At 58.9% G+C, this 20,151-nt stretch overlaps 5 protein-coding genes across 20 annotated transcripts; 4 read left to right on the top strand and 1 right to left on the bottom strand.

Moving 5' to 3' along the window:
• Nucleotides 1-23: 23 nt before the first annotated feature.
• On the top strand, nt 24-3,410 carry NUDT22 (nudix hydrolase 22). 3 transcript variants are annotated; one of them, XM_017677031.3, is made up of 6 exons: nt 24-125; nt 404-901; nt 1,232-1,330; nt 1,836-1,933; nt 2,057-2,157; nt 3,307-3,410. In XM_017677031.3, exons 1-5 carry the CDS (start codon nt 108-110, stop codon nt 2,154-2,156), a joined length of 813 nt encoding a protein of 270 aa, XP_017532520.1. In that variant the 5' UTR covers nt 24-107; the 3' UTR covers nt 2,157; nt 3,307-3,410. The 3 variants fall into 3 exon arrangements, with proteins under 3 accessions (XP_017532520.1, XP_017532518.1, XP_017532519.1); XM_017677029.3 differs by lacking the exon at nt 3,307-3,410 and adding an exon at nt 2,426-2,592 and having other exon boundaries at nt 25-125; nt 2,057-2,150; XM_017677030.3 differs by lacking the exon at nt 3,307-3,410 and adding an exon at nt 2,426-2,592 and having other exon boundaries at nt 25-125.
• Nucleotides 2,684-6,109, top strand: DNAJC4 (DnaJ heat shock protein family (Hsp40) member C4). 5 transcript variants are annotated; one of them, XM_073217618.1, is made up of 7 exons: nt 2,684-2,878; nt 3,307-3,442; nt 4,059-4,152; nt 4,624-4,808; nt 4,896-5,057; nt 5,737-5,823; nt 5,906-6,109. In XM_073217618.1, exons 1-7 carry the CDS (start codon nt 2,836-2,838, stop codon nt 6,012-6,014), a joined length of 816 nt encoding a protein of 271 aa, XP_073073719.1. In that variant the 5' UTR covers nt 2,684-2,835; the 3' UTR covers nt 6,015-6,109. The 5 variants fall into 5 exon arrangements, with proteins under 5 accessions (XP_073073719.1, XP_036851205.1, XP_017532521.1 ...); XM_036995310.2 differs by having other exon boundaries at nt 2,685-2,878; nt 4,893-5,057; XM_017677032.3 differs by lacking the exon at nt 2,684-2,878 and adding an exon at nt 2,970-2,998 and having other exon boundaries at nt 3,307-3,408; nt 4,893-5,057.
• Nucleotides 6,110-6,341: 232 nt separating this feature from the next.
• VEGFB (vascular endothelial growth factor B) lies at nt 6,342-9,780 on the top strand. 3 transcript variants are annotated; one of them, XM_017676981.3, is made up of 7 exons: nt 6,344-6,701; nt 7,267-7,309; nt 7,635-7,831; nt 7,996-8,069; nt 8,260-8,295; nt 8,641-8,775; nt 9,375-9,780. In XM_017676981.3, exons 1-7 carry the CDS (start codon nt 6,642-6,644, stop codon nt 9,394-9,396), a joined length of 567 nt encoding a protein of 188 aa, XP_017532470.3. In that variant the 5' UTR covers nt 6,344-6,641; the 3' UTR covers nt 9,397-9,780. The 3 variants fall into 3 exon arrangements, with proteins under 3 accessions (XP_073073722.1, XP_017532470.3, XP_017532469.3); XM_017676980.3 differs by having other exon boundaries at nt 6,348-6,701; nt 8,540-8,775; XM_073217621.1 differs by lacking the exon at nt 8,260-8,295 and having other exon boundaries at nt 6,342-6,701.
• A 1,133-nt stretch (nt 9,781-10,913) lies between these two features.
• Nucleotides 10,914-13,685, top strand: FKBP2 (FKBP prolyl isomerase 2). Of its 8 annotated transcripts, none has more exons than XM_017676982.3 (6): nt 10,914-11,067; nt 12,310-12,481; nt 12,784-12,896; nt 13,019-13,065; nt 13,411-13,446; nt 13,535-13,685. In XM_017676982.3, the coding sequence occupies exons 1-6, from the start codon at nt 11,006-11,008 to the stop codon at nt 13,594-13,596; spliced, it is 492 nt and encodes a 163-aa protein (XP_017532471.1). In that variant the 5' UTR covers nt 10,914-11,005; the 3' UTR covers nt 13,597-13,685. The 8 variants fall into 8 exon arrangements, 7 of the variants coding, with proteins under 7 accessions (XP_017532471.1, XP_017532476.1, XP_017532474.1 ...); XM_017676987.3 differs by lacking the exon at nt 10,914-11,067 and adding an exon at nt 11,344-11,471; XM_017676985.3 differs by lacking the exon at nt 10,914-11,067 and adding an exon at nt 11,453-11,592.
• Nucleotides 13,686-14,130: 445 nt separating this feature from the next.
• Nucleotides 14,131-16,461, bottom strand: PPP1R14B (protein phosphatase 1 regulatory inhibitor subunit 14B). Its single transcript, XM_017676988.3, is given in 6 exon segments — nt 14,131-14,402; nt 14,498-14,530; nt 14,842-14,925; nt 16,021-16,302; nt 16,304-16,410; nt 16,413-16,461. Coding segments are annotated over 6 exon segments (609 nt in total). The 5' UTR covers nt 16,447-16,461; the 3' UTR covers nt 14,131-14,333.
• Between the last annotated feature and the right edge of the window lie 3,690 nt (nt 16,462-20,151).

The raw sequence follows: 20,151 nt of genomic DNA, 5'->3' as shown, positions 1-20,151 counted from the left end.
AAGAGGGCGGGCACTTCCGTTCCGGGGGAAGGGGCGGAGCCTGAGGACCGGGTGGGCGGGTGAGTGGCGGCTCAGTGGCGTCTGGAGGCTGGAGTTTCCGGACCCTGATGCGTCAGGAGTTGAAGGCAGGATCCTTGGGGTTGGGAGACATGGGCATTACGGGGCGACTAGACCCAGAACCTCTGGGTGGTAGGGAAGCCCTGGAGTCCGAGGGATGTCTGGCAGCAGGAGACTCAGGGGTCTTGCTGGACGATAAAATACTTTACTGGCCAGGGAATGGTCAGGGGGGTGCACAAGGGCTGGGGGTTCCCTCAGGAGGTCTGTAGCAGAGGGCGCCAGCTGCCGGGCCCCAGGGTGGCTGTGGGGCTCCCTGGGTGGTAAGCCCCGCTGTGTCCTCCCCTAGAGCTGTCCCGCCCTGACCATGGACCCTGAGGTCTCCCTGCTGTTGCAGTGCCCCTGGGGTGGACTGCCCGAGGAGAAGGTACGGGCTGAACTGAGCCCGGCCCATGACCGTCGCCCACTACCAGGAGGGGACGAGGCTATCGCTGCCAGCTGGGAGAGACGGCTACAGGCCCAGCCCTGGCTCTTTGATGCCCCCAAGTTCCGCCTGCACTCTGTCCTCCTGGCTCCCACTGGCTCACAGGGGCCACAGCTGCTCCTGCGCCTAGGCCTTACTTCCTACCGAGACTTCCTGGGCACTAACTGGACCAGCTCAGCTGCTTGGCTGCGACAACAGGGGGCTACCGACTGGGGTGACAAGCAAGCCTACTTGGCCGACCCGCTGGGGGTGGGCGCAGCACTGGCCACCGCCGACAACTTCCTTGTCTTCCTGCGCCGCTCTGGGCAAGTGGCAGAGGCACCTGGGCTGGTGGATGTGCCTGGAGGGCACCCTGAACCTCAGGTGAGATATCAGGCTGGGTTCAAAGGTACAAAAATCCAGACAGCTTAGCTTTGGTTTTTTTCATCCCTTAAAGGGGGAATTGGCCTGGTGCTTCTTAGAAAGTCTCTGTTCAGGACATCCCTTCAGACTCCCCACTAACCCCTGCCCCAGACCTGTGGAAAGCTAGGGAGTGGAGGTGGGGAGACCTAGCTGGACCTATGGTTGTCTATGTGGAAAAGGAGGGCCTGGGTCAGGGGATCACCAAGACTCTTATCCTGTGCCCAACCAGCAAATGTGGAGGAAGGCAGGGTGGGAAGTGGGGAATAGGGGGCTGAGCCTGATGTCTCACAGGCCCTGTGCCCTGGTGATCACCCCCTGCACAAGGACCTCCCTGGGGAGCTGGTGGTGCATGAGCTCTTCTCCAGTGTCCTTCAGGAGATCTGTGATGAGGTGAGTGATGGGTGGTCCAGACAGGGTGATGAGCAAGGAGGGAGGGTATAGAACATGCCAGAATTCCACAGGTCTGGGCTAGTAGGAGGGTCTATAGGTATCTGGCATTGAAGGAAAAGCTTGGATTTGCAGCTGGGCACACTTCCGATGGAATTCTGCTCCTCGTTTCTGTATGCCTCAGGTTCTTCTTTTTCATTGTGGGAACAGTGGTCAATGTCTTGCCTGATGATAAGTAGGATAAATGATAAACAGGAGCCCCAGTTACTAGATTGACTTCCCTGAGTGATCCTGGGAAAATTGTTCAGTCTCTCTGGTTCTGGTTTTCCCATCTGGTTGTCCAATCATTTCCCATTGGAAATGAACACTCCCAAGATCTGACATTCTGTGATTCTGGCCACTTGAACTACAAACCATGTAAACCTGTACAAGAGTAACATGCTGTTCTCATTGAGAGGGGCAGGAATGTGGGCAGTGGGCACTGACAGGTGGGCTCCCCTGGCCACAGGTGAACCTGCCGCTGCCCACCCTGAGCCAGCCGCTGCTATTGGGCATTGCCCGCAACGAGACCAGTGCTGGTCGTGCCAGTGCCGAGTTCTACGTCCAGTGAGTGAACTCTGGGGATAGTATCCTGGGTCCTGGGGTAGATGGGCAGTGGAGGGGCGTGGTTGAGACTGGGACTTCTCCAGAGGCTGGACACCACCAGGCCACTCTCATATTCTTGCCCAGGTGCAGCTTGACTTCTGAGCAGGTGAGGAAGCACTACATGAGTGGGGGACCCGAAGCCCACGAGTCCTCAGGAATCATCTTTGTGGAGACACAGGTGTGAGGTGGGAAAGTGTGTCTTGTTTGGACAAGGAGCCGAGGTTGGGGCTTACAGAGGCCTGGTAAGGCATGTCTGTCTCCCAAGGCTGGGTCAGAGGGCCTCCCAAATCTCTGAGATTTCCTCGGGAGCTACAGAGCCTCATTGGAGTTGCCCTCAAACCAAGGGAGAGGGCCAGGGACCTGATCATATCTCCTAGGAACAGTGCAGTGGGGAGGGCTCTGAGGCTCAGGAACCTGAGGGCCTGGGGTCTGGGTCTCACTGTGTCCCCACAGAGAGTGTGCAGGCTACAGGAGACCAAACTGTGGGCTGAGCTCTGCCCCTCTGCCAAAGGCGCCATATTCCTCTACAACGTGGTCCAAGGGAGTCCCATCTGAGTCGCCCTGGAGTCCCCAGCCCTATCACCATAGCTCGCAAGACAATAAAGGACTTTATTCTTGGATTCCGTTGGCATCTCCTGTTTCCATGAGACAGAGGGGCCTCTTGGGAGAACTTTGGTGGGTGAGAGAGAAATGACTTGGGAAAAAAACGTCCCCCTATGTAAGTTGGGATGAGGGCCGTGCCCCTTTGCCAGGTTCTGGTGAGGGGAACAGGCCAACTATAGGGTGAAAGCTGCTCCGTGAAACATGTTTTGCTGCGGAGCGGAGTTAACAGAGGGTAGGACTCAGGCCCTCCCGCCGCCGAGATGGGAGCCTCCGCCTTTTCAGCAAGTCCGCGGGCCTCAGTTGGTGAGCCCCGGGCGTCAAAGACCAATGGGCGGGTGGGGGCGTGGCCTGGCGTCTAAGCCAGTGAGAACGTGGAGGCAGGGCCTGGATAGGAGCAGGGAAATGGCGGCGGCAGCAGAGTCGGTGAGTGCAGCTGGGGCGTGGCTTGTCAGGGTTCCTCCTTCGTCCTCCCGCACCGAGCTCCCAGGATGGGAAAGGGGTCGGCCTCCGGTGCTGGTTGTCCAGATAGAGACCGATGTAGAGAAGGGCCCCGGACGCCCGGGTTAGAGGCGGGGACACGTCCGGAACACTAGTCTGGTCTTGAGCAAGGACTCCCGGGCCTGCTCAGTTTTCCTTCGCAAGTAAATGGGGCCGAGTTTCTTCTCCCTCGGGAGTGCTTGAAGTCTGGTCCCATCCTGGTCCCAATGTACTCTGTGGCCTCCTTTCATCAGCTGTCCGCCTGTCGCCATGCTGCCCCTGCTACCTCTGCGCCTATGCCGGCTGTGGACCCGCAGACCTCCCACCCGGCTCTTCACCGCGGCCGCCGGGCAGCGGTGAGTTGAGCGTCGGGAGTGCTCCGGTTGCTCGGTGGGTTTTTTGTTGAGGACCTTCCCAGCTCTCGGCCCTGTCCTAGGTGCTAAGATAGTCGTGATCTCCCTACTTTGTGTCAGGTACCTTATAGGGTTGTCTAGATAACCCTCACCTTCACAGCTGAGAACACAGGATCAGAGATTAAGGGACGACCCCAAGGTCATACATTAAGTGGCAGATCTGAAATTTGAACCCAATCCAAATCCAATGCACTTTCCACAACTCTTGTGGTTTTCAAGCATCACTTTGCATAACCCCCTGGTGGGGTTGGGAGAGGAAAGTTTACAAAAAATGCAGCATCCTAGGCCCTGCACTGGAGATTCTGATCTGCAGGAATTAACTGCAGCTCAGTAATCTGTTTTTTTAAACAAGCTTTTCACGTATTTCTGACCCAGGGGTTCTGAGGACTACACACACTGAGATGTTCTAATACACCGTAACTGAAACACTCAGAAAAGGGAGGGAAGATTTGGAGACTGATCTCCCTTGGTACCTGCATTAGCTCCCTCAGTTCCTGGTTGCTGAGTTGAAAGGTGTGGCCTAGGGGGCTGGGAGGCAGGGAAGGGGTATCCTCTGTATTTCCTTAGCCTCTGCATGTTTGGACCCTCCACAGGTCTGGCCCCAGTAACTACTATGAACTGTTGGGGCTGCATCCTGGTGCCAGCACTGAAGAAGTTAAACGAGCTTTCTTCTCCAAGTCCAAAGAGGTACCAGTGGTCCTAGACAGGAAGTGGGGAGGGTAAGTCTGAGCCAGATGGGGTGGATGCCAAATTCCCAGGTCAGAAGCCAAGAAGCTCACTGGCTGGTACCAGTTTCACTTGGCATGCATAGGGAGGAAGAGGATCTCCAAGGACAGAAGTCTGGCCTGGTAGAAGGAAAGGTTGGGGGCAGAAGCTAGGGGTCCTAACTGATGGGCTGGGTTTGGTTCTCTTGATCTGCCTTCTCTTGAGAAAGCCTGGACCAGGGCCTATAGTGAGAGCCAGACACCAGGTGGGGAGGGCTTGAACAAGGGCAGGTGGCAGGTTCTCCTGACTCTGGCCTTCTGGAAGTGTGGCAGGCTGGAGTGAGGGTCACTGCCCTCACTGGAATTATTTGAACCCCTCTGGGTAGACATTATTGGGACAGGTTCTGGGAAGGGGTATAGAAAGGGAGATGAGGGGAGTCCTGCCCCACCCCAGCTGCACCCAGACCGGGACCCAGGGAACCCAGCTCTGCACAGCCGCTTTGTGGAGCTGAGTGAAGCATACCAAGTGCTCAGCCACAAGCAGAGTCGCTGCATCTATGACCACCAGCTCAGCAGAGCAGCTCCCCACAAGTCTCCAGGAACCACAGCCCATCCCAGGGCTACTCACCAATCACACAGGTACAGTAAGTAGTCTTGCCCCAAGTTTATCCTACCCCTAGGCTCCTGGGGAACCTGATCCCCATACTCCCTTCTCCCTCCCAGCAGCTCCTGGGCACCCCCCAATGCACAGTACTGGGCCCAGTTTCATGGCGTGAGGCCTAAGGGACCGGAGTTGAGGCAGCAGCAGCACAAACACAACCAGCGGGTGCTGGGGTATTGCCTGCTGGTCATGCTGGCAGGCATGGGCCTGCACTATGTTGCCTTCAGGTGCGTCCCCATCTTCCCCTGGGGTGATGGACAGAGAGGGCAGGAGGGTGGGTGAAGTCCATTGTGGTCAGCCAGGCAACCGTACCACCCCTGTGGCCTGTACTCTGTCTCTTAAGCTAAGAATTGCATGAAGTAGCTCTGAGCCTCACCTTAGCACAGGCAGCTTTGCACCAAGGGCTAATGTCATTTTCATTTTTTTATCATTTGAATGTAAATCCTCAGTGTGCCTGCCAGGAAGTGCTGGAGCCAGCCAAAATCATGGACAGGAAGGAAATGTATTATAACTGGGCCTCACCAGCACCTGTCCTCACTTATTTTGCAGTCATCTGTCTCCCCACCACTCTCCCATGCATGCCATAACCCTGAGGTTCCATAGCAAAGGCACCTAAAAACTGGTGCCCACTGCTAGGGTGCCCACTGCTAAGGGAGTTAGATGTACAACCCTTTTTAGTCTCCTGCAAGGATCACCCTGATGTTCAGAGCTGCTGTCACCACTTTGAGCAGGGCAGTCAAGGACCTGGGTTGCCACTGGATCCTGAGAAGCCCTGGCCACTCTGGGTCCTTCTCCCCAGCTAGCATAGGCAAATTAGGCGGAGATGTAAAGCTGTGAGACCTAGAGTGGGGTGGAGGGAGGTGGTGGGGTTTGTGGGACCCAGGGTTAATTGCAATTGCCTTGCAGGAAGCTGGAGCAGATGCACCGAAACTTCATGGATGAAAAGGATCGTATCATCACAGCCATCTACAATGACACGCGGGCCCGGGCCAGGTCTGTCGCTGCCCTCTTTTCACTGTCCAGGCATCACTCCACACGATCTGTGTTCCGACCACCTGGCTGCTCTCTCCTGCAGGGCCAGCAGAGCCAGGCTTCAGCGGGAGCACCTACACAGACAGCAGCATCAGCCAGCACCCCGGCCTCCCCAATGTCCCGAGATTGTACCCCCGGGCACCAGCCCCTGAGCGGCTCACGTGGATGGCCTCTGTGCGGTTGCTCCTTGCATCTCTTCCCGGGACTCCCCACTCTCCCAGACGCGTACAATAAAGTGATTCTTAGAGTTCTTGTCCGGTTCCCTCCTTCAGGCCCAGCGCCCCCCGCCTGGGCCCCGCCTGGACTGCGCCCCGCCCTCAGGGTTCTGGTGGCCGTGACCCGGGAGCCCGGCCCCCTGGGCGGTGCGTCCCCTTTCTCCTGCTGCGGCAGGAGTGGGTGTGTGGAGGGGGCGGGCCCGGCCAGCGGCCTCGCCCCCCACCCACCCCGCCCCGCGGCCCGGTGGGGAGCGCGTGTCTGAGTCACATGAGCCGCCCGCCCGCCAGCCCGGGCCTGGCCCCCCGTCGCCCCCGTCCCCTCCGCCACCGGCCGCCGCCGCCACCGGCCGCCCTCCCGCCCGGCTCCTCCGGCCGCCGCCGCTTCGCTGCGCTGCGCTGCCTGCGCCCAGGGCTCGGGAGGGGGGCGCGGAGGAGCCGCCCCTCGCGCCCGGCCCCCGACCGCCGCGCCCGGGCCCGCGCCATGGGGCTCTGGCTGCCGCCGCCCCCAGCGCCGCCGGGCTAGGACGATGCGGGCGCCCCAGGCGCGCGGCCCCCGCGGGCACTATGAGCCCCCTGCTCCGCCGTCTGCTGCTCGCCGCGCTCCTGCAGCTGGCCCCCGCCCAGGTACGTGCTTCCCCGACATTCCGCCCGCCCGCCGTGCCCTCTCAAGGTTGGCGGAAGTGGGGAGGCGCGGGGCAGCCTCGGCCTCCGTGATCCGCTGGGTCGAGCCGCGGAGCCAGGCGTTCCGGGGCCCCGGCCTGGGCATCCCCGGGGAGATGTCCCTCCCCACCGACCCGCCAGCCCGCCAGTCCAGCCCCGGGCCACTCCCCCGCTCCACCCCGTTCCCTGGGCGCAGCCGGGGGCGGAGCCTACTCGGTGCCCGCTAGACCTGGTTCGGCGCCCACTGTGCCCCCTTCTGACCTGTGGCTTCCGGAACAAGCCCAGTCCCCAGGCTTGGAGATTCGATGCCGCCGACAGGGCGCACCTGGCCCGTGGTGGCCAGGGCAAGTCCCAGGTGACCAGGAGAGGACAGGCAAAACTAGAGTGGCCCAAGGAACTGAGCAATCCGGAAAAATGTCCAAGAGAAGTTGAAGCCTCCTGATCGCAAGGGAAGAGCTCCGGGGACAGCAAGAGGGCTAGCTAGCCCTTCTAGAGTACACCTTGGGACCAGGTCTCTTCTCTCCTACAGGCCCCTGTCTCCCAGCTTGATGCCCCTGGCCACCAGAAAAAAGGTAATGGTAACACCTACTTTGCACTAGCTAGCACTAAGGTTTAATAGAGCCCTGATTCCAGGCTCCATGTGTTCATCATCTTGTAGAATCATAGTCACTTTGTAAAATGAAAACTCTTATTCAGGAAGAAGGAAATTGAGCAGTGATGTTCCTGGGTTCTGGATGAGCAGGGCAGGGGAAGACAGGTTGGAGGGCAGCAGCAGGGCTAGTGGTAGGTGACTGTGACACAGGACTTCGGAGAACATATGCTGGGAGCAGGGTAAGGGAACCAGGGAGCCGCTGCAGGAAACCCAGTGGGGACTTAGCCTTACACATCTATCTCCAGTGATGTCATGGATAGACGTGTATGCTCGTGCCACCTGTCAGCCACGGGAAGTGGTGGTGCCCCTGACTGTGGAGCTCATGGGCACTGTGGCCAAACAACTGGTGCCCAGCTGTGTGACTGTGCAGCGCTGTGGGGGTTGCTGCCCTGACGATGGCCTGGAGTGTGTGCCCACTGGGCAGCACCAAGTCCGAATGCAGGTACTGGGGCAGGTGGAGTGTGCCAGCTGGGGTGGAGGCTGGCACTCTGGAGGAAGAGGGGTTGGAGGCCAGAGCCCTGGCTGGTGGGCAAACTCTTCTCCCTCCAGCCCATGCAGCATTCCCTTCCTCTCTCATTGTCTCTCTCCCCATTCTCCTGAGCACAGATCCTCATGATCCGGTACCCGAGCAGTCAGCTGGGGGAGATGTCCCTGGAAGAGCACAGCCAGTGTGAATGCAGGTGCCAGCCAGGCCCCACTTCTGAGCTCACAGAGACCAGGCTTGGGGGTGTTGGGTGTTATGGGACATTGCACTGGAGACCAGGTTTCTGAGAGTAGAGCTGGGGTAGGCCTGGGATCTAGGGTAAGACAGTAGGATGCTTGGCTTTCTTGATCCTCCTCCTCCTTGCCTCTGTATGTTTTACTTTTCAGACCAAAAAAAAGACAGAGTGCAGCGAAGTTGGACAGGTGAGTGTCTTGGGCTCCTGCAGAGGTGGGAGTGGAGCCCAGGCCCAGTGCCCGGGATGCAACATGCTGGTGGGGCAGGGCTAAACATGTGTGTCAGGAAGCTGTGGTCCCCTCCCCTCCCACTCCTCCCACCTGTGCCCTACCCCCTTTTCCTTTGCGCCCCAAGTTTGTGTGCTCTGACCCCAATGCCAGCTCCTGGGAAGACTCTTCCTTCCCATCCCACACATGTTGCTTCTCCTCCTAGGGCTTCCACTCCCCACCATCGTCCCCAGCCCCGCTCAGTTCCGGGCTGGGACTCTGTCCCCGGAGCACCCTCCCCAGCTGACATCACCCATCCCACTCCAGCCCCAGGCCCCTCTGCCCACGCTGTCTCCAGCGCCGCCAGCGCCCTGACCCCCAGACCTGCCGTTGCCACTGCAGACGCCGCAGCTTCCTCCGTTGCCAAGGGCGGGGCTTAGAGCTCAACCCAGACACCTGCAGGTGAGATACAGGGCAGTGTTTGCTTGGGAAGGCCCCATTGCCCTGTTCTGGAGCAGGTCCAGGGTGAGCCTGCCAATGGGAGGAGAGCCAGGGAAGGGGAAGCTGTTGAAAATATTGAGTAAATATTTACCAAGTGTCTGCTGGCACTGGGATCAGCATAAACAAGGCTTACATTCTAATGTGGGATTCAGACACAAGGACATGTGGTGCCAGCAAAGGATATCAAGGCTGATAGCAAAGGTAAGTGGCACCTGGCATCATCTTGAGAAGTCAGAGATGTCCTGGGGGAGAAGACATCTGCCTGGAGTAGAAATGGGAGAGACAGCTTTCCAGTTTGCAAAGTTCTGGTCCTTCCCAAAAGTCCCTGTGCTAGACATTTGTCCCACCTTATGGGCTCCAAGAGGCCAGGGGACATAGTGGAATAAGTTTGTCCTTGTCCAAGATGCTTCTCACCTCCTTCCACCAGGAGGTATCACAGGCTAATTAGGGCTTCCTAGGAGTGTTAGGAGAGAGTTGGGTTCACAGGGTAACAAGGCAGTGTGAGTCTAGGGGAGCAGGGGCTGAGCCAACACAAGCGAACCACCTCTTCCTCTCCTCAGGTGCCGGAAGCTGCGAAGGTGACACATTGCTTTTCAGACTCAGCGAGGCCACTTACCTCACAGGCCACACCCCAGAGGGGGAAAAGAAGGCAGCCTGGTGAGAACAGCCCAGCTCCCAAGACTTCAGCTCAAGCGGAAGCTGCTCCAGGTCCGGAGTCTCAGAGACTGCCATCGAGCAGGGTGGGCAGAGTTGGACCAGGAGCCTTGGAAGGCAGCAAAAGGGGTCACATACAACTTAGGAGAATGGGGTCTCATCTCAATTTTTAACCGCCCTGTGCAACAGAGCATCTTACAACTGGCTCCTCCCTCCTCTCCAGAGACCCTGATACTGAGCAGATAATGGGAGTTGGGCTTTGGTGTGAGACTTGTGACCCCAATCCTGATAAAAGAGATGGAAGGCACTGTCCCTGCCTGTGTCACCGTTTGTCACTGTCCAGGCTGGCTGGTTTGTGCTTGAATGTCGCCTCACACTGCTTCCTAGACCCAGAGCAGGTCTTACTCCCTCATTGTGCCGCTGGGCCAATGAGGCCCAAGGCCCCACACCAGGTCACAGACAGAGCCAGAATGGTGTGTTATTCACATTCACGTTATCGCCAGGGCCTGGGAAGTCACTGCTCAAAGGGTTCCTTTTTAGGATATGGTCTGATTTGACGAGTGAGCTTGAGGTGGAACCCAGATCTGCTAAGTGACCTTGGTTGTTACTGCCCCTCTCTTTCTGAACCTGAGTTTCCATAAGTGCAGAACCCTACAGCTCACACCTCCTGAGGCCACTGCACTTGCTAAAAGGCACAATGCTTCATCAGCACTTACTTAGTCCTCAATTCAGAGGTCCGCGCTCTTATTATCTTCCTTTCGCAATTGAGGAAATGGGTTCCCACAAGGTGCTTGGCCTGGGGACCTGACCTCAAGTTGGCTGTTATCCTAACACTCAATTTAGGATGCCTCCAAACTGTACAGGTTCATTACTTCAATTGACAGATGTTTACTGGGCACTGCTGGGTAATGGGAAACCTGAAAATAAGTCTTTTTCCCAACCAGACCATTACAGTCATGACTTGGTGGTCAGTATGTGGCAGACGGTGGCAGGCCTGGATTCTGGGGGAGAGAAGGGAGAGCATTCACTGTGGGCCAGGGCTTAGCGGGCACATCACTGCAGCAGTCCTACAGGGTGCCAAGACCGTGTAACTGGGACACCAAATCCTGCCAGGCCAAGGAATTTGCTCAAGGTCACACAGCCAATGAGTGGCAGACCCGAATTCAAACCCAAGTCTCACTCTGTGGCCCAGGCTCTTTCCACAGCTACTAAACGGGAACTGTGGATCCTTAAGTGGGCCAGGGACAAACAGGGGCACTATGGGATAGGCTGGGGTCGACATAAAACGGCGTCTCAATAACCCCCCTCAGGGAATCTGCGACCGCCTGACCTTAATCTCACCTCGATGGGAAGTGTCCGGGCATTTGCAAGTCACTTTCACCTAACCTTACAGACTATCTCTCCACCGGAAGTGATGCGTAAAGCATGGGAAGGCTCAGGGGCGGAGCTAGGAAAGGGGCCGCCCCAGCGGGCTTGTGGCAGCGAGTTTCACATGGTCCAATGAGGGCGGGCGGCGTGGCCGGGCTTGGTAGCGGCGATGACGCGCCTGCGCAGAGGCGGCCGCACGACTGGGGTTGACTCCGGGGGCGCGGCGAGGAGGTGAGCGGGGGGCCACAGCCCGGGCTGGGGGGAGCTGGGGGTGCAAGGGGGCAGGCTGGGTCAGGCCGGGCAGGAGCGGGTCGGGGTTCCGAGTGTCAACAAGGGATAGGTTAAGAGGAAATTGGGGGTAGGGTCGAAGCTGTCTGGGAATGCCGCAGGGGAAGAGGTCTCCCGTCGCACGGGGCGGAGCCCCGGGAGTCGGGGCGGTGCGTGGAACCGAGACGGCTGGGACCTCTGAGCTGGGACCAGTGGAAGGCGGCGCTCCGCGGCTGGAGGCGGAGCTAGAACTGGTGGGGAGCGCAGATTGGTCCTTGGAGGAGGAGCTGAAACAGGCAGGAGGTGGAGCCCAGGGTTTGGAGACCGAGGGGGACGGAGCCCAGGTGCTGGGGGCGGTGCCTCAGCCGGTGAGCGGCTTGGTTATAGTTAAGGAAGAAAGGTCTAGTTCTGCCGGGGGCGGAGATACAGGGCCGAGGGCGGACCCGTTAAAGGGCGGGGCCAAGGAGCAAAGCGACTGGGTAGGCCCAGGTAATGGCCCGGGGCGTCCACGCAGGGGCGGTCTCCGTGGGGGTCGGGCCTGGGGACGCAGTAGGCCGAGAACTCCCCCTGGGGAAGTGGTGTGGGTGGAGCGGGCTAGTCGGCCAGCCGACACGGGACCAGTTTGGGTGCCCCGAAGACCTCCGAGGGCTCAGAGCTGGGGCGGTACTCCGGGCGGAGGCACAGGGCCAGCCTGGGGGGTACCACCAGAGGACCGAGGCTCCCCGGAGCCACCCAGCGGCGATGTGTGGGTGCCTCGCGGTCGGCCCCCTGCAGCGGCTGCAGAGGTGTGGGTTTGCTGGGCGGGAGGCAACTGGGTGTGGCGGGAGTGGGGTCGCCCGGTTGCGGCAACTGCTGGGCAGCCAGATAGGGTCTGGACTTTGCGTAAAGGGGCAGGTGGGAATTGAAGAGCGAAGCTGGGGACCGGGAGGGAAGGAAGGGCTGGGGGTGAGCAAAGGGGCGGGGCCCCGGCTGCTGTGGCCTCCCCTGACCCCCTCCCCCCGCTGCTGGGGTCCTCGGGCAAGCCCCCTTCTCGCTGGACTGGTAAGTGTGGCCGCGAAGCCCCGGGGAGGGTGCGGTGATCCGGGACAAGGGGATCCCCAGGAACAGGCGATATTGGTGGGGGTGAAATTTTAGTACTCGCCTGTATTCCATGCCCTCCTTGCCCTCCCTCCGGTCGGTTGGTCGGTTGGGGGTCTGTCCCCGCAGAGACATGAGGCTGAGCTGGGTCCTGACAGTACTGTCCATCTGCCTGAGTGCCCAGGCCACGGCCGCAGGGGCCGCCGAGGGCAAACGGAAGCTGCAGATCGGGGTCAAGAAGCGGGTAGACCAGTGTCCCATCAAATCGCGCAAAGGGGATGTCCTGCACATGCACTACACGGTGGGTGAGGGGTGGGGATTTTGGGGTAGCTGGGGTTTCTGCTGACAGTAAAGGACTTGAGCTAGGTTCCAGTGCCCACATGATGGGTGACCTTGGGCTAGTTCTCTCTCCCCTATGCCAGTTTCCATGGTTCTACCCTCTTTACCGTGTACTCCCTGGGTTGGCACCAGCAATGTACTGTGAGCCGCCTGAGGGTCTGTCCTCTTAGGACTATAGCTGCCAGTGCTATGAGGTAGGGTTGTGGAGTGCTGGGGAGAGTGGTCAGAGCGACTCTCCTAACTGGTCTTCCCATGGTCCTGCAGGGGAAGTTGGAAGATGGGACGGAGTTTGACAGCAGCCTGCCCCAGAACCAGCCCTTTGTCTTCTCCCTGGGCACAGGCCAGGTCATCAAGGGCTGGGACCAGGGGCTGCTGGGGTGAGTTGGTGGGGGCCATGGCTGTGCTCCACTTAGTGAACCTTGGGAGGCAATCCCCAGGGATGGGTTGGTGGGCAGGGAGCCTGGGTGCTGCCATGTGCTGAACATGTGTTGTCCTGCAGGATGTGTGAGGGGGAAAAACGGAAGCTGGTGATCCCATCAGAGCTGGGTAAGAGAGGCCTTTTCTGAACAGGGATAGAGGAATTTAGGGCGTCTGGGAAGGGTGAAGGCTGGTTCAGCCTCTGCACTGGTCTCCACCTCATCCATTCCTACAGCAACATGCCTCTTCCAAGTCTAGTTGTGTCCAGCAGTGAGGACAGGGCAAGACCCATGAGGCACTCAGCTCTGGTGCCCATCCTCTGCTCTCTACCAGGCCTTTCACAGCAGCCTCCCATCTCCATTATGCCTTCTCGTTGAGATGGGCAGAGACCTGGGTTTCAGCTTCAGCTTGGATGTCTGCAAAACACTTCTGCCTGGCCACAGCTCACTTTGTTTCTTTGTGCATCTTTGACAGGGTATGGAGAGCGGGGCGCTCCCCCAAAGATTCCAGGTACAGTATCTTCCTGCCCCCCCTCTCCTGCACCCATCCTAGTCCCCCGTGGCCCCATTCTCATTCTGATCCCACTTCTCCCCTGCAGGTGGTGCAACCCTGGTGTTTGAGGTGGAGCTGCTCAAAATCGAGCGACGGTCAGAACTGTAGCCAAACTGGGGAGGGGCGGTGGAGGACCCCATCAGGGACCAGACTGTTTCAAAACAAAACAAAACAAAAAAAGCTTAAAGCCCACTAAATGAGCCTGTGTGTGTTTATGGGCCCTGAGATAGAAACCAGTTTCAGCTTCTCCTCTCCTTTGATATTCACCAACTCCTCTCCTTTCTGGTGGTAGAACCTTGGTGTTGAGGCTCAGTGGCATGGGGGTCACTGGCTAGGCCTGGGGTGACATGTTGGCCCTTGCCCAGAAGGAAAAGGGAGTTCATGCCTGCCAACAGCAACACTGCTGCTCCCCAACTCCCTAGCCACTTCCAGCTGCTGGTCTATGAGCCAGCACTGGGCTATTGCCATGGCTACGTGGTCCTCAGGCAGGTCTGTAGTCACCTGGGGAGAAGCTGAGCTGGTAGCAGTTGTAAAGCAGTGTGTCCCCCTCTGAAAGAGACCAGCCAGAGCCCGTTAGCTGCACCAAAGGCGTATCCTAGCTTTATTAAAGGGCCCGCGCCGCAGAGTCAATATAAAAACACAAAAAGTCCCATCAGTTTAATAACAATAAAAAACCCCCAAGAAAACTGAGGGGGCAGGGAAGAGAGGCCCCTGGGCCAGGGGAACAGGGAGCCCTGCTCATGGCACCAGGCCTGGCCGCAGGGCCCCCTGGTATTGCTGTTGCTACGAGGTCAGGGGGCAGCGATTGTCCTGTGGGAGCCACTGGTCACCTGAGTCAGGGACCCTTACTTCTTCTGGGGTGTGCTCAACTTCTGCATGCCCCGGATCTTGTCCAGCAGGCCAGAGATGAAGGCCTGGACAGGAGGGAGGACATTAGGGAGACCAGACCCCAAGATGACAAGAGCCCAAGTTCTTTTCATCCCACCCTCTGGGGAAACCACTGACTTACCTCAGTGGGTTTGTAACAGTCAACCAGCAGCTCCTAGCAAGGCGTGGGGGATAAGCACAACTTAAGTTCTCAGGAGCAGCAGCCCTAGAGTTCACCTATACCTGCTTCTAAGAGACAGGGGCCACCCGAGATATAGGAGATGCCACAGCTACTCAGCAGCTAGGAAAATACTATCAGTCCCATTTGATGGAGGCAGAAGTTGAAGCCCAAGGTCACAGAGCTGGCTGACAAGCTAAAAAAAGGCTTGGCTCCAGTGCCTTGCTTACCCAAGGGGCAGTGCCTCCAGGCAGCCCTTGACCACCTGCTCCCCAGACCTGGCCCTGCTGTCTCCCAGCCCCTCTTACCTTGACCCTGGCAGCCCGGGTATCATCACTCTCCATATCCAGGAGTTCATCCACATCAATCTCTAGCTCTGGGATCTCCTCTTCCTGGGGGTGGGGGTAAGGGGGGGAGGGAGACACAAGGGCCTGAGTTGGGAGAGGGTGTGAGAGGGGCTCTCAGGCTGAGTGAGGCCCCTGCCCAACTGTGGGATGAGCCAGCCCTCTTTACCCAGCAGACAGCAGCAGCTGCTCTGAGAAAGAAAACAGATCAGGCCCGTGCCAAGGCACACTGCCCAGTGCGGGGGGGAAGCTTCCTGTCCTTGCCAGTTGGGCACCCAGGGCCAGACAACCAGGGCTGGGGATCCTGGGCTGGAAACCAGGCAGATGTGTCTCCCCAACTTCCAGGCGCCCCCCCAATCTTAAGCAGAGCACAGGTGGGACCAGCTGTCCCAGCTCATCACAGCCCCTTCCCCTCCCCCAAACACCTGTCACAGCTTGGGGAGGATGAGGAGGAAGTGAAGGGTTGAGGGGTCAATGGGAAGGACCCAGGCCTGGTAAAGGGGAAACAAAGAGCCTATGCTTTGCTGAGGGAGGGGGTGCCTGCCACCCCTCCTCCCCAGGAAGTGTCTATCCAGTCTGGAGCCAGCTGCATATACCAGGGCTGGGCAAGGGTAGGCAGCACAGGGCAAGCCCACTCCTCCACCCTGCCCCCCGGGGCCTGAGTCACCATTTGAGCAGGGACGGAGTCATGGGGTGGGGAACCAGGACCGAGAGAGCCGGCTAGCCTGCCGCACGCCAAGATGGAGCTGCAGGGTAGCCCATTAGAATAGCCCAGACCCTTTACAGTTCCTCCACCAACTGGGCTAGCACCTTTTAACCAGCGGAGGCTAGCAAGCACTAGGTAAATCTCCCATTGCCAGCCCGGAATAGCCCCACGCCTTCTGCCCATGGTCCAAGCAATTACTTGAGGTTTCTGGAGAACCTCAAGCTTGACCATAGTTACTGTAGCACAGGGGAGGCAGAGGAGTGATTTAGGACAGTAAAGAAAGAGCATACATTGGGGGCGGGGAGTACAGATAAGAGGGAAGCGCGCGGAAACGGAGCGCCCATTGACTCCCAGTGACAGGCGGGTTCAAGGTGGGAATCCCAGGCAGCTCGACTCGGAACCGATTTTAGGGTGTCGGCGCTGGGTGGGAGACACACCTGGCAGTCGTAGAGGCGAGTGAGCTGCTCCAGGATCCACTCCTCCAGGTTGAGGCGCTTCCGTAGTTCCTTGCGGTCGTACTTGACCGTGACCTTCCCTTGGCGCCTCACCGGGCCCTCATCATCCGCGCCGCCCGGACCCTCGCCTGCAGCCCCAGGAGGGCTTTGAAAATAGACTCGGGGCCCTGGGCCGCCACTGCCCGGCCCGGGAACAGGGGCCGCCAACGCCGCGCCCCCAGCGGGGCCGCTGTCCGCCATGGCGGCCGCCGGGGCCACGTGCGCGCGTCCGGCCCCTCCCTGCGCCGCCGCCTCCCGGACGCCCGCCGGCTGGCTCCGGTCCTACGACTTGGGTTAACTCGTGGCCTCGGCTCCGCGCGGCTCCGCGGCGAGGGCGGCGGCGGGGGCGCCCGGGGGCAGTTGCAGCATGCGGAGCCCCCAGGCCTGGCCTGGCCGCGCCCCGCCCCCCCCTCCCCTCCGATCCGCCCGCCCTTTGTCCCCCGCGGCCGCCGCCCGAGCTGCCGCCGCTGAAGCCGCTTTCTCTGTCTCGCTCGCTTCCCCCGCCCCCCGACCACACCCCCTTAAAGAGCCAGCCCCGCGGCAGGCCCCTCACTCCAACCCCGCCTCCAAAAAGGAGCTAGGGGAGGGTCTAGTTGTCAAGGGCTCGGGCCTAGCTGTCCGATATTCCCTTTTAAAATTCCTGACCCCAACCCAAGCGTTCTAAGCGCCCGCTACCAGGATTTGCACTCCCGCCGGGACCCTAGTGTTCCGTCCTCACTGAAGCAGTGGGCTTCTGGGAATGGACGGGAGTGGGTACTGTGTGCAGGGCGGGGGTCTGTGGAGGAGACGTGGGAGCCCCAAATGTCTGGGATCTTCGGCCCTCGGCCAGGTGGGGGCGAGCAAGCTTCTCCACGTGGACCGAGCTCCTGGGGGTGGAGGAGTGCGGAGGGCGGGCAGGAGCTGCCCTGGTCCCTGGACGCCCAACTCATTGGGTTCCCGCGTCTTGCAAGGGGTAGGCCGGATTGGGAGGTGAGCAGAGCCGATCCAAGGGCCCAAAGAGCCAGACCCTAGACAGCCACCGCCCACAGGCCTAGATGGCGGCGGGGGCATCGGAATTGTGGGAAATGTAGTTCCCAGCGTTCGGCCCCTCCCCCGCAGTGGAGCCGGGAGGAGGAAGTGCTCAAGTTGTTCGGGGCGCCCTCGCTCGGCTGGCTTCGACAGGGTGCGGCCCCGCACCCACCAACCTCTATGTGAGCAAAGGAGAAAACTCAGGCATGCAGAGCTGGGCATTGGGGGAGCCTGTATTCCTGATAATAAAGATAATAACAGCTGACCCATAATAAGCGTACCTCCGGTCTGTTCCACATAGTCGCTGCTCTCCCGCATATTCTTGCCCTGCAGGTCTTTCTGTCCTTTGGGTCTCACAGGGGGCTTACCTGGCCCACCTGTCTTAAGCAGACCGCGCATCTCAATCCCGCACCCCGTGTGATTTTCTGTGTCTTTAGATAATCTTTCTCACTCGATTGTTCATTGTCTCCCACTTCTCGACTGTGAGCTCCACGGGACCAGAGACCTGTCCCGCCCTTGTTTACTGCTCATGTCCATGGCTGAGTGGGTCTCCTCGGCTTCACACCCACATATCAAGCAAACTACCTGATTTTTGCTGAATTCTCAGCATCTATGTCCCACTCACAGTAACTGCTCCTTAGCTATTGGTTTGAACAAATGACTGAGTGAAAGAATTAATGGTTTTCTTTGTGCCTCCATTTCCTCCGAAGGTCGTGGCAAAGATTAAATAGGCAAATGCTTGGCTATGACTGCAGAACTGAGGTTAAGTTACACAGCTAGATGGAGATGCAGCTCAGACAGGCCTGGATACAAAGGCTCTCCTCAAGCCCCCTACCTCCCCTGAGATACTTCCTGACAAGGTTGTGCAGCTTCTCAATCCTTCCATGGGTGGCAAGCTCACCCTCCACAGTCCCAAGCAGAGTCTCAGGGTCCCAGAGGCAGTAAGTGTTTCTGCCCCAGCTCTTCACAGATCCCTGCTCTCTGGGTGCAAAGAAGCCCTCTGCAGCAGGCAGGGTTCAGAGACTGGTCCAGGTCATAAAGCTGGTGTGCAGCCAAATTGAACCCAGGATTTTGGGCTTACTCTATGGTTGGGGAGAAGAGAAAATGAGAAGGCAGAGGCTGGGAATGGGTGTGGGGAGGGGGGGCAAGGTAGGCTTCTCACTGAGGGGCCTGGGTGGGGGCAGGCTCATTAGACTCAGTCCAGGGCAGGTAGAATAGGCTGATGCCTCTTCCCTCCCTTGGCCCCCTTCCTGAACTCAGCTTTTCTCAGCCAGCCTGGGGGCCAGGCCAGGGAAGGGCTGACCCTTGCTCTTGTAGATTAGGTAGGACCCACCCTTTCTATGGGGAGCTCCATCTTTGACCTGGCCTCTGGCTCTGGGCCTGGCCTAATGGAAGCAATTTACTCAAGTCCAAATTCACAACACCCCATCTTGCCCTGCCAGGGAAAGTCCGCGCTTTAAACCAGAGTACTGATTCAGGCCTTGGGGGTACTCCTAGTTAAGAGTGGGGGATATACCATAGCTTGCTGTGGGAGGGTGACCTACAGGACATAAAGACCTGGGTACCAGCCCCACCTCTGCCCCCCAACCCCCTGCCATGCTATGACCTTGATTGATGATGACCTTCCTGTCCCTCTTCTCCTTAGGGCTTGTGTGAAGGCCTCCTCTTATGTCCAAATTTCAGAGTATCCCTTGGGGAGTCTCTGGGCAGGTTGTGGAGGAGCTGGGGATGCTCTTTCTGACTCTCCCTCTCTTCACCTCCTATGCCACCCCCAGAGTAATCCCAGATTCCTGGGGCCAACTCCCTGGCCCATATAGTCCCTTCCCATGGCCATACACCCTGAGAACAGTTAGTGCAGATGGCCATGTTGGTCTGCAGCCTTCTCGGAGGCTGAGCTGCCCTGCACATAACTTGAGAGTAAGAACTTGGTTTAAATTCTGGCTCTACCCATTGGCCGACAGGCCATGGCCAAGTCACTTACCTGTCCAAGTTTCTTCTATTGACCTCCAGTGCTTGGGGGCTGAGAGTTCAGCGCTCGGGGCCCACCTTCCAGCCCTTGCCCTCCTGCCTGAAGCCCCCTGGGACTGGAATGTGCTGCTGCCTCCTCTTCCTTCGAGCCTCAGGCTGTGGCCTCCGCAGCCCCACCCCTCCTGGGGTCCTGGCCTCCCCCATCAGAGCGCACTAAGGCTGCTTTGAAGCAGAGGCCCTGGAGAGGGTCCTGTGGGCCGAGACTGCTCCCCTAATCGAAGGTAGAGACCGGAAAGCCTTCCTTCCTTCCACCATTACTGCTTGTCGAGAAACCCTATTTCCATTACCAAGGCTGCAAGAAAGTGGTGGAGGAGGAAGGAGCCCTCTAATGGGGGCTGCACTGGCCTCAGGAGACATGGGGTGGGAGGAGAGGAGGAGAGGCTCAGGCCCAGGCAACAGGCTGCCGTCTTGTTTTCCAAGGAGCCACTGCCGAATGCTTCTGTGAAGTACCTCCGTCCAGATCCCTAAGCTTAGGCCCTGGCTCCAGGCCTTGCTAGCCTGGCACTGGCTGGCAGACCCCTCTCCCCAGAGCTGATCCTTGCCCTTTCCTCCTTCCCTCCTGATGCCCCCACAGCTTGTTACACCTCCACTGCTAGGCTCCCCCTCCTTAGTTGTCCAGCTGACTGTAGTCAGGGGTCATCTCATACCCATCTGCTTATTTCATCCTCTGACTACCTCCAGCTTCTGGACAAGGTGACAGAAGCACAAAGGGACTAGGTTCTTCTGCCAGAAAGGGACTAGGTTCTGCCAGTACCCAGGCCCGTGGGAGCAGAAGCCAACCTCTTCACTGCACATCCTCCAGTGAGACCTGGGGGTCCCTGGATGTCTGAGGGGTATGGCTCTGCTGCTCTGGTGAGAGAGGACAAGGATCATAAATCCTGCCCCCCACTCCTCTTTCTTTGTCTCCTCAAGGGCAAGCAGAGGAGGCAGGACCAGCAGGCCTTTAAGTCAGAAAGCTGACATCCTCCTACAATGCTGTGTGACCTTGGGCAAGTCCTTTCCAGCCTCTGGGCCTCCAGTGAAGATAATAGTCACACC

Source organism: Manis javanica, chromosome 11, assembly GCF_040802235.1.
Source record: "Manis javanica isolate MJ-LG chromosome 11, MJ_LKY, whole genome shotgun sequence".
In the NCBI taxonomy this organism is placed as follows: domain Eukaryota; kingdom Metazoa; phylum Chordata; class Mammalia; order Pholidota; family Manidae; genus Manis; species Manis javanica.
This window is presented reverse-complemented; position numbering and strand designations above follow the sequence as displayed.

Excerpts from the sequence above, each read along its gene's own strand:
- DNAJC4 (XM_036995310.2), top strand. The coding sequence starts at position 2,836 with ATGGGAGCCTCCGCCTTTTCAGCAAGTCCGCGGGCCTCAGTTG. Across the intron at positions 2,879-3,306 it reads AAGTCCGCGGGCCTCAGTTG|CTGTCCGCCTGTCGCCATGC; the intron begins GTGAGCCCCGGG and ends TCCTTTCATCAG. Across the intron at positions 4,153-4,623 it reads TCTTCTCCAAGTCCAAAGAG|CTGCACCCAGACCGGGACCC; the intron begins GTACCAGTGGTC and ends GCCCCACCCCAG.
- VEGFB (XM_017676980.3), top strand. The coding sequence starts at position 6,642 with ATGAGCCCCCTGCTCCGCCGTCTGCTGCTCGCCGCGCTCCTGCAGCTG. Across the intron at positions 7,832-7,995 it reads AGCACCAAGTCCGAATGCAG|ATCCTCATGATCCGGTACCC; the intron begins GTACTGGGGCAG and ends TCCTGAGCACAG. Across the intron at positions 8,296-8,539 it reads AGTGCAGCGAAGTTGGACAG|GGCTTCCACTCCCCACCATC; the intron begins GTGAGTGTCTTG and ends TTCTCCTCCTAG.
- NUDT22 (XM_017677029.3), top strand. Across the intron at positions 1,331-1,835 it reads TTCAGGAGATCTGTGATGAG|GTGAACCTGCCGCTGCCCAC; the intron begins GTGAGTGATGGG and ends CCCTGGCCACAG. Across the intron at positions 2,151-2,425 it reads TCATCTTTGTGGAGACACAG|AGAGTGTGCAGGCTACAGGA; the intron begins GTGTGAGGTGGG and ends GTGTCCCCACAG.
- FKBP2 (XM_017676983.2), top strand. The coding sequence starts at position 11,596 with ATGGCCCGGGGCGTCCACGCAGGGGCGGTCTCCGTGGGGGTCGGGCCT. Across the intron at positions 11,889-12,309 it reads CCCCTGCAGCGGCTGCAGAG|AGACATGAGGCTGAGCTGGG; the intron begins GTGTGGGTTTGC and ends CTGTCCCCGCAG. Across the intron at positions 13,447-13,534 it reads CGCTCCCCCAAAGATTCCAG|GTGGTGCAACCCTGGTGTTT; the intron begins GTACAGTATCTT and ends TCTCCCCTGCAG.